Source organism: Nematolebias whitei, chromosome 16, assembly GCF_014905685.2.
Source record: "Nematolebias whitei isolate Nwh7 chromosome 16, NemWhi1, whole genome shotgun sequence".
Lineage (NCBI taxonomy): Eukaryota > Metazoa > Chordata > Actinopteri > Cyprinodontiformes > Rivulidae > Nematolebias > Nematolebias whitei.
In genome coordinates, this window is record NC_056513.1 from 16,196,840 (window position 1) to 16,212,258 (window position 15,419).

The 15,419-nt window shown below is 39.2% G+C and overlaps 1 protein-coding gene across 1 annotated transcript in view; it reads left to right on the forward strand.

The window, feature by feature from the left end:
• Nucleotides 1-15,419, forward strand: part of LOC119423127 (protein sidekick-1) — a 245,370-nt gene that overhangs the window by 190,962 nt on the left and 38,989 nt on the right. The window contains exons 23-28 of the mRNA XM_037690537.1: nt 108-258; nt 2,510-2,750; nt 3,057-3,172; nt 5,730-5,916; nt 6,617-6,715; nt 13,985-14,179. Of these exons, the coding sequence (XP_037546465.1) occupies nt 108-258; nt 2,510-2,750; nt 3,057-3,172; nt 5,730-5,916; nt 6,617-6,715; nt 13,985-14,179 (989 nt within the window). The remainder of the gene's footprint in view (nt 1-107; nt 259-2,509; nt 2,751-3,056; nt 3,173-5,729; nt 5,917-6,616; nt 6,716-13,984; nt 14,180-15,419) is intronic.

The following is a 15,419-nucleotide window of genomic DNA, read 5'->3' on the forward strand; positions in this document are numbered from 1 at the left end:
ATAAATAAATTACAAAAGCAAATTATTCTAATGTTAAATAAACAGGAATTTAATGTGTAAAAGAAGTGAAGAGCAGTTTTAAGTTTATGCTTTCTTGTTCTCACCAGGTTCAGGATGCAGCAGATGAATATTGTTGGTTCCAGTCCCATGAGCGCCCCCTCTAGGTTGATTCAAACCTTGCAGGCTGCCCTGGACACACACCCCTCTAATCTGAACCTTGTCTCTGCTACACAGACCAGCCTACGTTTCAGCTGGAAGGTACTGAAACGCACACAAGCACGCACAAATCAAACACATGCCTGATTCTGGGAATCCATTAACCTTTATTGTGCCCCTTTACACTCATTTAAATTGTGCTAATTTGACTGGGAATTCTTTTGTATCTTTGCTGACCTTAATTGTGTATTTGCTCATATTTTTACATCATTGCTCGAGTGCACATAGTATAAGTGTGCACTTTCACTCACCAGCAACACAACTGAACAGGTTGAGTGTGTGACAGCTTATAATCAGTGTCTCTCCTGGTTATCATTGTTCTGAGTAATCTGTCACAGTTCCCATTCAACATTTTGGCCCGCTACCAGCACAAGCAGCAATAAAATATTCTCCTCACAGTCTTTTCCCTTTTTTGCTCTTCTTTATGTCCCACTCTTCATTTCTTCTCTTTACCCCATCCTTTTTTTTTACTCCCCTTCCACTCTTGTATTATAACGTAAATGGAGAGTAGAGGTTTTTTTTTTCCATTTAAGAGTTGGAATGAGAAAAAGAGCCTGTCAAATCAGAAACAGACACTGAGACACTACAGTCTACCAGTGCAGCATGCTAATGGGATTTTACCTGTTAGCGCTCAGCCTAAGCTATGCTAGTTTTCTGCTGTAATGGAACCATCACAATGGTTTTAGCCAAGGCTATTATTCTAAGCTGCATATTAAGGGTAATAAAACTAATGTGACATTCTGTATTATAGCTCCTAAATGCTAAGCTGTGCTAAATCACAGTGGTATTTAAAATGACTGGGTGTCTTACTCACACAACATGAAATAACCACAATATGGTGCTGGTTGAAATTGTCTGAAAATGACATACCATAGACAAGCAGAATATTTAGCTGACATGATTATAAGACAGTAGGCTGATGAGATAATCCATATTCATGTGATGGGTCTGAGGTTATGTAGAGAAAATCAAATGATACAAAAAATACTGGGGTGGAGAGGAGTAGAAAGTCACAGGATGGGTGTAGGGAAATATTTAGTAGTACAGGATGGAAGCTGGCTTTTTCCATAGAGAGCAATTTAAAAAAAAGTACAACTTCAGAGTTGTTTGATGACAAAAATAATCTTACTATTCAAGCGTATTAAATCCTTGAATGTGTTCTTAGGTATTTTAATAGTAATTTTAGTAGATATATTTTGATTTTTATTAAAGGAACTTCAACATTAATGAAGTTCATATTTTAGTGTGCTTGCTCAACTTGTTTACATTGTAACAAAATTTGAATGCAGTTGAACTTATTCTGGTTCAGTTTATTTGACCTTATTGGTTTAAAATCGGGGCACCACTAGCCAAACAGTTTTAGTCTCCTGAGACCCAGATTTTTGTTTGGCGTAAATTTTTAATTTCCCATAGCTTATATATATATAATATTAATAGTTAAATATTTGTCTTGGAATAGGATAATGGGTCAACAAGTTGAATAGATTAAAACGTGTTGCAGAAAGCCAATGTCCTTTTTTGAAAATACAAGGTCTAGGTGGGTTATTTGCATATTTTTTTGTAATGAATATGAACTAAGAATATACTACATTCATTAAACTAAGAATACACAAGACTAAGAATACGCTAAGCACATTCTCAGGCAAACTGCCACAGGCTTATATCAGGAGGCAATTCCCATGTGATTCTGGACGGCATGACGGCTCAGTTAGTAGAGCTGTTGCCTATAAGCGAGAAGGTTCAAATTCAATCCAGCCGGATTGAATCCCGGCTGGGGAGTTTGCATGTTCTCTTTGTTCATGCGTGGGTTTTCTCCTGCTACTCCTGTTTTCTCCCACAGACCAAAAACATACGTTAGGCTAATTGGTAACTGTGTGAGTGAGAGCATGAACGGTTATTTGTCTCTATGTGTCCTTGTGATGGACTTGCGACCTGTCCAGGGTGTCCCCTGCCTCTCAGACTGTGACTGTTGGACATGGGCACCAGCAACCTCTGCAACCCAGAAAGGAAGAAGTGGGTAACATGTTCTCAATCAATCCATCAATCAGCATTTATGTATAAAGCCCTTTACAGCAACAAAAAGGTGCAGAAAGTGCATCACAGTGCAAACGTTAAAAACAATTCAAAAATGCCCACATGTCACTAGGTATTTATTAAAAGCCTGCCTGAATGTTTTATGATGAGATTCTGGTCAAGTGTAAACTAAAAATGTAATTTGGAATATAGTAACATGAGTTTGACAACAATAAAAGCAGAACAAATCTCTTGAATGTATACATCCTCTTTTTTTTAGCCTCTCTCAGCATCAGAGTACAACAGCAGCCCGGAGACTGTGGGCTACCGGCTCCGTGTAAGGAACACAGACAGCGATGGCAAGGACAGAACTATAGATGTGGAGGGAGGTGGGGGCACCACTGAAGCCACCATAGAAGATCTGAGTCCCTGGATCCAGTACCAAGTTCAAGTACAAGCCTTCAATTCCATAGGACCAGGACCGTGGAGCCCTTCTGTCGCAGCACGCACAGCTGAATCTGGTATGAACACAGACCTCATTCACTCCTCTTTCCTGTTGTCCAACAGAGACGCCGGTGAAACATATTACTCTCTGGGCATAAGAAGGCAGATGGATGAGAAATAAAGTGCTCCAATTACTTTTCTGTCTCTCCTCTCATCTTGCCACCTCTCTCTGCCCTTTACTCGCTCCCTCAATTTCAGAGAAGGGAAGATTGATGGAGAGAAGGAGGGGGAGATGATTGAGGTAAAATCGAAGATTGGTTCAGAGTGTCAAGTAGCACTGAGCGGTGTGTGTGTATATGTGTGTTTCTGTGTCTGTTCTTTAGTTCCATCTGGAGCTCCGGTGAATGTGACTGCTGAGGCAGTGAGTTCCTCCAGGATCATGCTCACCTGGTCCACTCTTCCTCTGGCACAAAGGAACGGAGTCATTCTTGGGTATAAGGTGAATAAAACACTCAAAACACCTATAGAGATGCTCAAGCCGACCGTAATATTCTCACTTGACCCTCTCAGCCCATTATCACTTCCTCCAACACTCATGGGCTCACACACACAACTGTACACAGACATCCACACAAAAATCTGATCCCAGCTGAAAATGATGTAATATCATGTAACTGTTCCAGTTTGTTTCTTTTGCACTGTTGCTTTTAAAAGCTCCCTGCTGCAGTAATTATGTTTGGGGCATATGTGTAATAGCTGTCCATAAATATTAGTAAGGCTTTAATCCTTTAAAGAAACGGCAGTTTGTGTCAGGTTGTGTGTGAAACAATAGATGGATTTAGTTTTTGAAAAATGGACAATAATCCATAAAGCCTGTTGGTTTTTAAAGCTACAAATATCTGTAATCCTAAAATATAAACTACAGCTTTAGAAAAAAATTCAATGTTTTGTGTGTATATTCCCAGTCTGAAAAGACTTTGGAGATTCAGCATTAATATTTAAGACCGGACGTCCAACCCACTTAAGCAACCAATCCTGCAGTCTGTCCGCATTTTTCACGTTAGAGCTCACCCTTTTCTTGTTTTTATAAAGTAACGTAGAGAAATATGTCATGTTCTAAGCTTAAATGGTTTCATATTCCGATCTCTAAGAATCCGCACAACCCTGCAGCATTTTATCTGTTTCAGCATCAATAGAAAACATACCTGTATTTCTGCAGTGTTGCTTTTCGAAATCACACTTAGCATCCATCAAAATAAATTTAAAAAAGCTACTGTATATTAAAGGGAGAAATATCCCCATTAGTTGTGACGACATGGTTGTGTTACAAACATACATTTTCAAAAGAAAACAAGCTGTGTCTGTGTGATATAAATGGGTCTCTTTACTTTTATTTAATGTCAAATATCCAGGCCATTATCGACCATGCCTAAAGCACATCACACCCCACATCTGAGTGATTTCTTGTGCTTCCCTGTGCATCACACTGAGCAGCATGTCTGCCATGTTAATAGATGGGAAGTGGCTGCCAGCAGTGACTCTTTAACACCTTACACCCCCCACTAAACGTTGAATAGTTGTCCCTTCCTCCTGCTGTGCATGACATGTCTATTTTCATTTTTAGGCGCTTAAGCTTGAGGTGACCTTTTCCTCGACTAGTTTTAACTGCAATACTCTTGTTCAAGTTCACGAACATGAAGAAATAAATCAGAAAGAACAAGAACAGTTCTTTACACATTTATGGAGTCTGTTCTGGCCTATGAAGGCACTCTGTGTCCTGATTTGATTTTGTGGGGGGGGTTTTTGTGGGGTTTTTTAGATGAGCGTTAGTGTAATAATAATTTCAGCATCAAACTTTGTCTTAGTTAAAAATTGATAACATCCATTGTTTTGTACAGTTGATGAAGGTTGGAACCTGATATAATCTGTTTTACTGTTCCTATGCATTGTAGGTCAGAAATATATCCCCGAGTCAGATTGTCCTACAGATTACATGCAAATAATCTACAATATTTGAGTTTTCCTTTTGATTAGAATTATTTTTTATTTTATTTACATATTCAGTACTTGGTCAAAGGTTTTTTTTAGATTTAATGAATATTTCCTTATTTTTGAAATGTCAGTGGTCATGTTCCTGCCAATACTGAGGTGTATTTTGTATGAGCCTGATAACTGCTGGAGAACCTGGGTGCCTTCTTCCCTGCTCTGTTGGTGTTTACATTTTCCTGTTAACTCTTGTCCTCCTGTTGCAACAGATTGCTTGTTCGTGCTGTTGCTGTTGCTGTTTATTTATTTATTTATTTATTTAATTTGTTTGTTTATTTACTTGTTAATTTTTTTTTTTACTTTGCACTGTGTAAAAAGTCAATGAGAAATGAGCTGCTTTGTGGTGGAATATAATTTGTGAAAATGAGTCTAGTATATCAAAGTCAAAACGTTTAGGTTGTAGTTGCAGCTCAGGAGGTTGACCTAACTTTCAATCAGTCTGTACAAATTTATATTTTTGTTGTATTATAAGATTGTGCTGTATCATTTCAAAGTCTAATTTAGTTTTTACCTTTTAGACGGCTGCATGCAAATTCATCTGAGCTGATTTTATACCCAAAAATCCTTCATCTGCACAGAGTGACACAGATGGAAAATTTAAGTACCACTGTGAATCACAGATAAACCTTTAGTCCAGGTTTACTGCATCACTGTAAACCTTGCTATACCTCTTTTTTGTGTGTTTTTCCTATAATTGTTGAGTGAAGTACATTAATATTTTTAGACTTATTTAAATTTAGGTTTTTGATTCTAACTTTATCACTCTTATTAAAGTATGTTAAAACTGAGCTTCTACAGTAGCTCTATTATGTAACTCCATCCATGGGAGGTTTAGACCAACCATAGACCTGACTTCATAAATCCAGAATTTTGTTAATTCCTTTTTATTAATTATTTATAAATTAATGTAAACAAGTTTCATTTATAAAGTTGACAAAGGTTGACGGGCTTGTGTTTGTAATTTATCCACAAATTAAAAAATTGTATTAAATATTTGTTGTTGTGCACAGGTGTTGTACAGTGAGAAAGATGTGGAAGGTCCTCCTAAAGTAAAAGTGGTAGAAGGACAAGGAAGTTTGGCGTTGCTCCTCAGTGGCCTCCAAAAGTACACAGTATATGTTCTGCAAGTGCTGGCGTACACGCAGCTTGGTGACGGCCCACTCAGCAACCCCATTCTGCTCCGAACCAAAGAAGATGGTAGGGATTATCCTCCTTCTCAAACCTCTCACTGTTCTGTTTATTTACACGTCTGTCATTGATTATTTTTATGTGCAACATCAGCTGCAGGGACATAATAATAGTTCCTGACTTTTCAAGAAGCAACAACCTTGGTGTTGTTCCTGAGAGTCATATAAAACAACTGCAGCTAATGAACACAGACACACACAGGAAGACTTACGTGCAGCCGCACAATCACACACACCAACAATCGTCCCCTATCAAGCAGTGTCACGTTTGAAAAGTTTTTCTCATTTCAGGATAAAAGAAGTAAGGCAAAGTCAATTTCTGGCGCTGTGTAATGAACCTCCATCCTGTTTGTCGCACACATACACATATACTGTACACTTGGAAATGAACTCACGCTCAAGCTGACATGTATTTGTTCAGGTGGAACATGTACTTTTATCAGCAACAAAGACAAGTTGGTGTGACGTTAAGAAAATTACAATTTCTGTTTTGTCTTGTTGGGGATTTCTTCCCAAATGTGTAGAACAGTATACATTTGTCAGCAGAAAGCATTTTCACAGAAATGCTCAGTGACTATGGTAGAACAAGAGCCAGACGCTGCTTTTCTCATTAGAGAAGTAAAGAAGTTCATCTGAGCCACTTTTTCTGCTGTTATAAATTAATATGCTTTGATTGAGTTGTCAACTTTTTTGTCTGCTATTCTTCCTAGTACCTGGGCCCCCAATCCGGATGGTGTTTCCAGAGGTTCGGTTGACATCGGTTAGGGTGGTCTGGCAGCCACCTACATTCCCCAATGGCATCATTTTAGGTATAAAAACAAACATGAACATTTAATCAAAAAGCTGCTGAGGGACAATTCCTGGCGTACAGAATTAATGTTTTTTCATTTTCTAACATTTGCTCACATTTTACTGGGATCATTTAAAAAGGGGGGAAGTGAAATGGAAAAGTAATGGTTTCAAACAAGGTGGAGCTTTCTGTGCTTTTCAGTGGTAAACTTTATTCACCTATGCTGGTATGAGTTATGAAACCAGTAGCTTGTAAAAGAACTGTTATGTTAGTCATGAAGACACTTTCCAGAATCCGTTCAGACGTAGACCATGATAAGAATAATGATTATCTGCAGCAGTGCAGTGTGACTGAGTCTGAACAGGTGAGAACAACATGTGAGCTGCTGGGCTGCTAACGCAGAGGACAGACATAAGTACAGGGAGAAAGGATGTGCGTCTGTGTGTGTGCGCACGCATTGGAAATGAGTGGTATTTGTCCTCTCAGTAGGGGAGGGACTTGAGCTGGACAGTTTGACTGATGTGTGATTGCATTCTATTGGAGGGAGGACATTTAGTGTGACAGAGGGATGAGTAGGAGGGCAGATCACTCACTCCTAATCGCACCCACAAACACACAAGCAGTCCTGCTGTGTCCTTTTTGAGTTCACGGTGTGCGTCTTTGCAGATATAATGCCTGTAGTGCATTGGTTCCTTTAGTTCTCAGACTGGTTCATATCCCCTGGAGTTCTCAGTGGACGGCTGATGCAGAAGATGAACAGAAGGGAAACAATAACACAAATGGTGTATGATTAGATTTGGCTCAGAAGCATCAATGCTTCCTGAGAACCTGCATGCACAAATTAGCATCTTCGTTTCAAATAAGCTGTAGACTATTTTCCATCCATTGATTATATGAAGATTCAAATATTGTTTATTGTGATTCCATACTGTTAAATAAAATATGTATAATTCTAATTTGTGATTTACATAAAGTAGCAGCAATCTGACTACATTATACCTAATAATCTGTACATATCTCTTCCAACATGGCTCAAGTCTGAATCACTGCAGTCACATTAACACACACACCAGCTGTGAATTAGTTTAGCCTTTGATCAGCTGTTCACTGGAATCCAAGAGCTCGCCATTAAATAAATATATAAATGACAGTGCTATTTTTACTTCCCCCCCTTTTGCTTTTACCTGTGATAATTAGCTGCAGCACCTTTATCTAACTCCATATGAATATTTCCACTACTCCCATTGACTGCAGTTGTTTAACACGCTGCTACACGGTTCTTGAACTTAAAATAGATATTTATGTCAAAACAACATCCAAAAACTGTAAATCTACAGAGGTTTACAGAGTTGTGTGTGTTTTTGCAGCTTCCTGTGTTATAAACACCAGTGACAGCTGCATCCTCAAGTGAATTAAAATATCATGTCTTTTTTGAACTGATGACATCAGGGGTGCACTTAAACCCTCACAAATACAACTGTGTTTATTAAACTCAGACTTCACTGGCAGAAACCTCACCATTACAAATTGAGTTTATAGGTTTATTCAGAGTTAAGAAAGTAAGGATGAAAGACTCAGTCGAGCTGAAGGTTGAGTTTCATCTAGGAAGTTTCATGGGTGAGTAGAAAGAACAAGATGGAACAGGGTGGAGGTACTGTCTGGGCAAATATGCTGGCCACATCAGGACCTTCTAGAGGAATAAGCAGAAGTTGGTAGAGATCAGGTAAGGGATGAAGGATGAAAGCAAGAGAAATGTATGGTGTATTGGACTGTACTGCATGTAGATGAATCTAACTGAATCAAGACATTGTGGAACTGGATCAAGATTGGAGCTACTCTGTGGAGCTTTCTGGTGTATTTTCACTGGTCTATATGAAGGCTTACCAGGTGAGCAAAGGTGTGTTTGAGGTATGACCCTTCTCTCTAATCCAAGTTGAAATTTTATGTTGAGAAAGTTTGATTTTAAGCAACTTCTATTGTTGTTTTATACAACTAACGTAAATGAACTGAATGTGTGTAAATTATTGTAGAAGGATCAGGTGAGCAAATTCAGACTTAATAAAGATGTTTGTATAACATCTCACTTGATGTTCTGTTAAATCTCATGTGAATGGTAAATACTGAGTGTACAGCAGCTTGCTCCATCAGGTGTACAGACATGACTAAATGAATAGTGAAAGCATAAACAATATTTGAAATGTCAGCTTTTTTTAAGTGATAAAGCCAATAACGTTGCACATCATGTTTTGCACAAAGCTATAGTTTTATATTAACTTACACAATGATTGTAGTCTCTTTAAAGAACTACAATAAAAAAATATAAATATGTACCATTCAGTAAAAGGGTTGGAAGCAGTTTGAGGCTCTATTTACGATACATCTTGCTGAGTCAGAAAGAGGGGGTCTTTCATTGAGCCAGTCACTTTGTGTAACCCAGATTTAGCCTTATGTACCTCACAGCAGCATAATCCTAATAACAATTTGCACAAAACACTGTTGAGTCTCGACCCAGTTGTTTAGATGCCATTTGTGATCTAGCAGTATTTTCATTTAGGTCCCACATGCAAAATTTACAATAGCACACAATCGGACTATCTGATGGGATTATCACTCGCAAAATCAGATTAGGTTCCTCTAAGCGGAGTATTATCTCATCATTCTCTGTGTGACCTAATCACATCATCTTTGTTGTGTGTTTCTACTCATTTGTAGACACACGGGGGGTATATGAGTGTGTGTGTGTTCTTAGTACACAGTACAATGTTTGTAATATAAGTCTTTGTGAGTGACCAGTGGCCTGTGCAAAACTTGGATGGGGATCAGTGGTTTGCGTATGTGTTGAAGGATGTTAGTGTTATTACATGGCCTACTGCACATGAGACCAAGAAATAGACACAAGCCATGTAGACCATGGGTCACTGCCAAGGTTACAAAAGAGAAGTTGTGTTTATACAATGTCAGTGAAAGAAAATGTGTGTGTGAAATAGTGGAAGCCTGGAGTTTATCATCAAAACTATGACAATTCAGGACAGAAGCCACGCATGTGAGGACACAGTACACGAAGAATTAAATGTGTTGTCATTCATCACATTTAAGACGTTGAATAATAAGCTACACAGAACAAAAATATAAAAACGCTTTTGTTTGTGTTCCCATTTCTTATGAGCTGAACTCAAAGAGCTAAAACTTTTTCTATCTACACAACATGCCTTGTTCTCTCAAATATTGTTAACAAATTTGTGTAAATCTGTGTTAGTGAGCACTTCTTATTTGCCAAAATAATCCATCCACTTCAGAAGTGTGGCATATCAAAGTGCTGATTAGACAGCATGATTATTGCACACGTGTGCCTTAGGCTGACCACAATAAAAGGCCACTCTAAGATGTGCAGTTTTATCACACAGCACAATGCCATAGATGTTGCAGGTTTTGAGGGATTGTGCAATTGGCATGCTGACTGCAGGAATGTCCACCAAAGCTGTTGCTCGTGAATTGAATGTTCATTTCTCTGTCATAAGCCGTCTTCAAAGGCATTTCAGATAATTTGGTAGTACTGTAGTGAACCAGATAACCTCAAATCTACCAGATGGACAGAGACTGTTATTTTCATTGATCTGAATAAGTCTGAACCATCTGATGAACTTTCTTTCTTGAATTAATCAAGCAGAAAAGACAATTCTTTATAATCATTACTGTCTTACAAATGTTTTGATAATCAAATTGTGTTAGTTCACTCAATGCTTTACAGGTTGAAAAGAACTACTAATTTTTATTTTTACATAAACAGTAAGTAATGATTTTTGTTCCTCATTCAGAGAAGAAATCACCTGAATATGACTTTCTTGATTTTCTGTCTGAAATGAGCAAGCTGTCGTAAGTATGTTAAAGGTTGGTTTTCGGTCAACTAAAATGTTTACCGAGAAAAATGTCATGTTTTACTATTTGAAAAGATTACAAAGTGTGAGACTCCACGAAGTCTGCTGTTGCTGCAATAATCTTTTCTGTATGTTGTAAACAATCCTTGACTTATGATAACATCTTACGTCACAAATCCACTCCTCTTTCTGGTCCTTCCACGAATCAGAAAGCTCTAAATTGAACAGGAAGTCGACCCAAATAAAATGTGGCAACTTCTCAGTTCATGAAAATGGAGAAGAGAAGGAATAGAGAATTATGGATTCCAGAATTCCAAGAGAATGAGAGTTCTGAGAGATGTTGGAATGAGAGCTGACAACAGGTCCGATAGTCCAACAGAATGAGCAGATTGAGAGTGCAACCGGTTATGAAGAGTTTGGAGTTATGAAGAACCAGGGACGTTTGGGATTATAAGTCTGTTTTGAGCTAACCACGCACGACTCTCCGAGGATTTTTAGCTGTGCTTAACGGAGGCGCTGGAAACAGTCTGAAGGATGCTTACTGAGCTGATCTATCGTCAAACCAGGTAAAGGCTTCTTCTTCGACTAAAGTGTACCGTGGACGGGCTGAGGATCTGACGGAGCGTGCAATTTCTGGTTAAACAGATTAAACTTCCCTCACACAGTTCTCTGTAAGATAATCTCCTTTCACTCTAAAACCCACCTCTCTCTCATAAATCAGTACAGATATTTTAGAAATATCTTAAGCAAAGTCCTCAAATCACCGCCGAGTGATTTGAAGTTCATTTTCTGTGAAACTGTCTGTTATTATTTTCATATTTTGCCAAATTAATGTAAATGTTTGATGTTAAACTTTGATTTTGAAAATAAATGATTCCATTCATTTGATGGGTCAAAGATAAATAACGTCTCTCGTTCACATTTCTGTTAAATTCAATGCACGACATTTACAGTCAGAAAAATGAAGAACTCGTGAAAAGTATGCATAAATATATATCCATATATTTGTCATACAACAAGTGACACGTACCTCACGTGTCTCACTACAGTACATTACATCCAACTGGCTTCATAACCACTCCAGTCCAGGACTTTCACATCCTGCATTTTCACCTTCAAGATCATCTGAGACCAGCAACCTGGACAACTTCTGCAACAATCGGTTTGCATAACCAAAGACTTTCTGCAAAAACTGTCTCGGGGAAGCTCATCTGCATGCACATTGTCCTCGTCGGGGTCTCCACCTGACGGCAGTTTGTTGTCGTTATCAACTTGAGTGTGCAAATGCTTACATTCGATGACGTATGGCACGTTGGAGAGGTGTTCTCTTTATGAATGAATCCCGTTTTTCACTGTACAGGGCAGATGGCACACTGTATGTATCATGTTGTGTGGGTGAGTGGTTTGCTGATTTCAACGTTGTGAATCGAGTGGCCCATGGCGGTGGTGGGGTTATTATACGGGCAGGCGTATGTTATGGACAATGAACACAGGTGCATTTTATTGATGGCATTTTGAATGCACAGAGATACTATGGCAAGATCCTGAGGCCTGTTGTTTTGCCATTCATCGACAATCATCATCTCATGTTGCATCATTATAATGCACGGCCCCATGTTGCAAGGGTCTGTACACAATTCCTGAAAACATCCCAGTTCTTGCGTGGCCAGTATACTCAACAGACATGTTGCCCATTGAGCATGTTTGGGATGCTCTGGATCGGCGTATACAACAGCATGTTCCAGTTCCTGACAATATCCAGCAACTTCACAGCCATTGAAGAGGAGTGGACCAACATTCCACAGGCCACAATCAACAACCTGATCAACTCTATGTGAAGGAGATGTGTTTCACTTTGTGAGGCAAATGGTGGTCACACTAGAAACTGACTGGTTTTCCAACCCCCGGACCCACGCAATACAGTAAAACTGCACATTTTAGAGTGGCTTTTTATTGTGGCCAGCGTAAGGTGCAATAATCTGCATATAATGCTGTCTAATCAGCATCTTGATCTACCACACCTGTGAGGTGGATGGATTATCTCGGCAAAGGGGGAAGTGCTCACTAACAGATTTACACAAATTTGTGAACAATATTTGAGAACAAGGCTTATTGTGTTCATAAAAAAGTCTTAGATATTTGAGTTAAGCTCATGAAAAATGGGAGCTAAAGCAAAAGTGTTGTGTTTATATTTTTTTGTTCTGTGTGTGCTCCTCAAACCAGTCTAAAATAACAAATAAATAACATGAAGGTCCAAAAATCAAAGTCCAGAGGCCAGCTTAGGGACTGGGTTCATGAGCCTCACAGCCTCAGGGAAGAAGATATTCTCAGCCTTGTTGTCTGGACTTTGAGGCTGCATAACTTTCTGCCTGAGGGAGGGGGTAAACTCATGAGTTGAAAAGGTGGGGTCCTCAATGTTTTTTGCACTGGTTCTGCATTTACTTGTCCTCCAGTGAAGGGAGGCTATTGTTGGTCAATTTTTGAACTGATATAATCGCTCTTTGTAGTATCTTTTTTTTCAGCCTCAGAGTAGTTTCCATACCAGCCTGGGGTATAAAATGTCAGGATACACTCCATCTCACACCGGTTAAAAGATGTCACCACGGCAGCACTTCAAACTCATAAAATACCATCGTTGCTACAGTCCTTCTTAATTATGCTTATGTGAGGTCATCAGACACATGCAGGCCCAAGTATTTAGCTGTTTTCATCTGCTTCACTGCTCGAGGAGAAGAGGGGTGTAAGCGCTGCTCCCAAACTCCACCACCAACTCTTTTGTGTTTGCCACAGTACTGCTAAGGTTATTTACTTTACACCAATCAGCAAGCTCCACTTTCTCCCTTCCTATACATAAACTAATCATTTTTGGAAATCAATCCAACAGAGTAATTTGTCAACTTCACAAAATGATTTCCTGATGGGGAGTGGTTGTGCAGAGGTTAGACCATGAACAGATGATCGAAAGATTACCTCTGCTCTTACATCAAAATGTGGGTGGAGAAGATGAGGCATCCACATCTGCCATTAACCCCCAACCCCATCTGCTCCACTAGCCATCCTACATGGCAGCTCTGCTCCACACACAGGGCTGTGGTAGCTCAGTGTTCTGTGGTTGTGTCAGGAAGAGTATCCTACGTACAAACAACTGCCAAATCCTCATGCGAGTTGGCTCGCTGTGGCAACCCCTGAAGGAGGGAACAGCCAAAAGAAGAGAAAAAAAAAAAAACATGATTTTCTGGATAACTTGCAGATCACATGTATGTGAGTAGAGTGAACAGGAGGGGTCTCAGGACCCATCCTTGTGGGGAGCCAGTATTGAGAGCCATGAAGAAATATGTTTAGATGTCAACATTTCTCACACATTCCCATCAATTCCCTTTTTACCTTCTGTCTTTTCTCCTGTTCCTTTCTAGGCTACCAAATATCCTACTGTCTTGACAGCAGGGACCCTCAGCGATGGACCACAGTGGAAGTGGGCTCCAACGCTCGCCAGTTTACCGTCACTGGACTCTCCTCTGAGCAGACCTACAAGTTCCGCCTCACTGCTCGCACTGCGGTGGGCTGGGGTGAACCTCAAGAGGCCCTGGTGGTTACGACTGAACGCAGAGGTAAAAAAAACACTTATACCTAATGTGAATCCAGAAATTGCATATAAATCACAAATATATATATATACTTTATATACTTCATTTGACCACTCAAGCATTAAATGATTCATTGAAAAACTATTTTCCTTCTGGACCTTGGCCCTTGTGCTATCATGTTTTGGTTAGGACCCACAGTTGAACCCACAGTTCAGACAGACTCGAGGAACTCGAAGGTAAAAAATACAGAAAACAGATTTATTAACATAAAAAAGACTGCCATGGCAGCAAAACTTACATGAATACTCAATTTTTGGAGGCACAAGAGGGACAAAGCATGAACAACTGTGGGAAACAATGCACAGCCAGGGAAGAAATGCAATGATGCGGAACTTAGAGACACTAAGGATAATGAGGATCAGGTGAAGGTAGGAGGGACATGAGGGGAAAAACACTGAGAAGACTGAACAGATAAGTAAAACACAAGAAACAGAACTCAAACACAAGATTCTCCAAACATATAACACAGGGGGAATAAAAAATATACTCTTAAGAACTAAGAATGCGTAACAGAAAACACAAACATGTGCTAAGTGCTTTAAACGATCAGATCATCAACAGGTGTTTGAAGAATATCAGTGTTAAAATGTGAGCTCCATCTCCAGGACAGCAGATCAAATATTTTTTTCCCAAGGATAAACATAAGAGATGAGTCCTTATGAAGCATTCGAGGTAATACCAGTTAAAAGTCTCCCTCAGACAATCTGTTGTATTCAGCCTGAAGGTGGGTCAGAAGACAGAAATGCAATAAAATGAACTTTTCAACCAAAAAGGGTGGTAAACCACTGCTGAACTTTATCTTGGCATGTTTTTTTTAGAAGAGCTGCTGTCTTGATGAGCCAAGTTCAGGACTCAGGACTGAAACAGGATCCTAATGAATGCTATTAGTTGTGCCTGCACTTTTTTTTTCTACACTGAGTCAAACTATCTGCTGTGAGAAAAACCCACAGGGATGTATCTTTTGCTGTGTTTGCAGCAAACAGTATGTGGTTGATGGTTCGCTGATGGTGTTGCTTATAGTTTCAGCTAGTTGAAAAAAACTTGGTAGACTGAAAATCTCCAATGGCGGTCTGCCAGTGTGTGTGCACAGAGAAAGGGTTTGTCTCCTGAAATTTAGAAATATTATAACAAACTTTTTTTTTTTTTATTCTAAAGCATGACAGTTAAACAAATTTAGCATGAATCTAAAAATGTTTTATCTTGG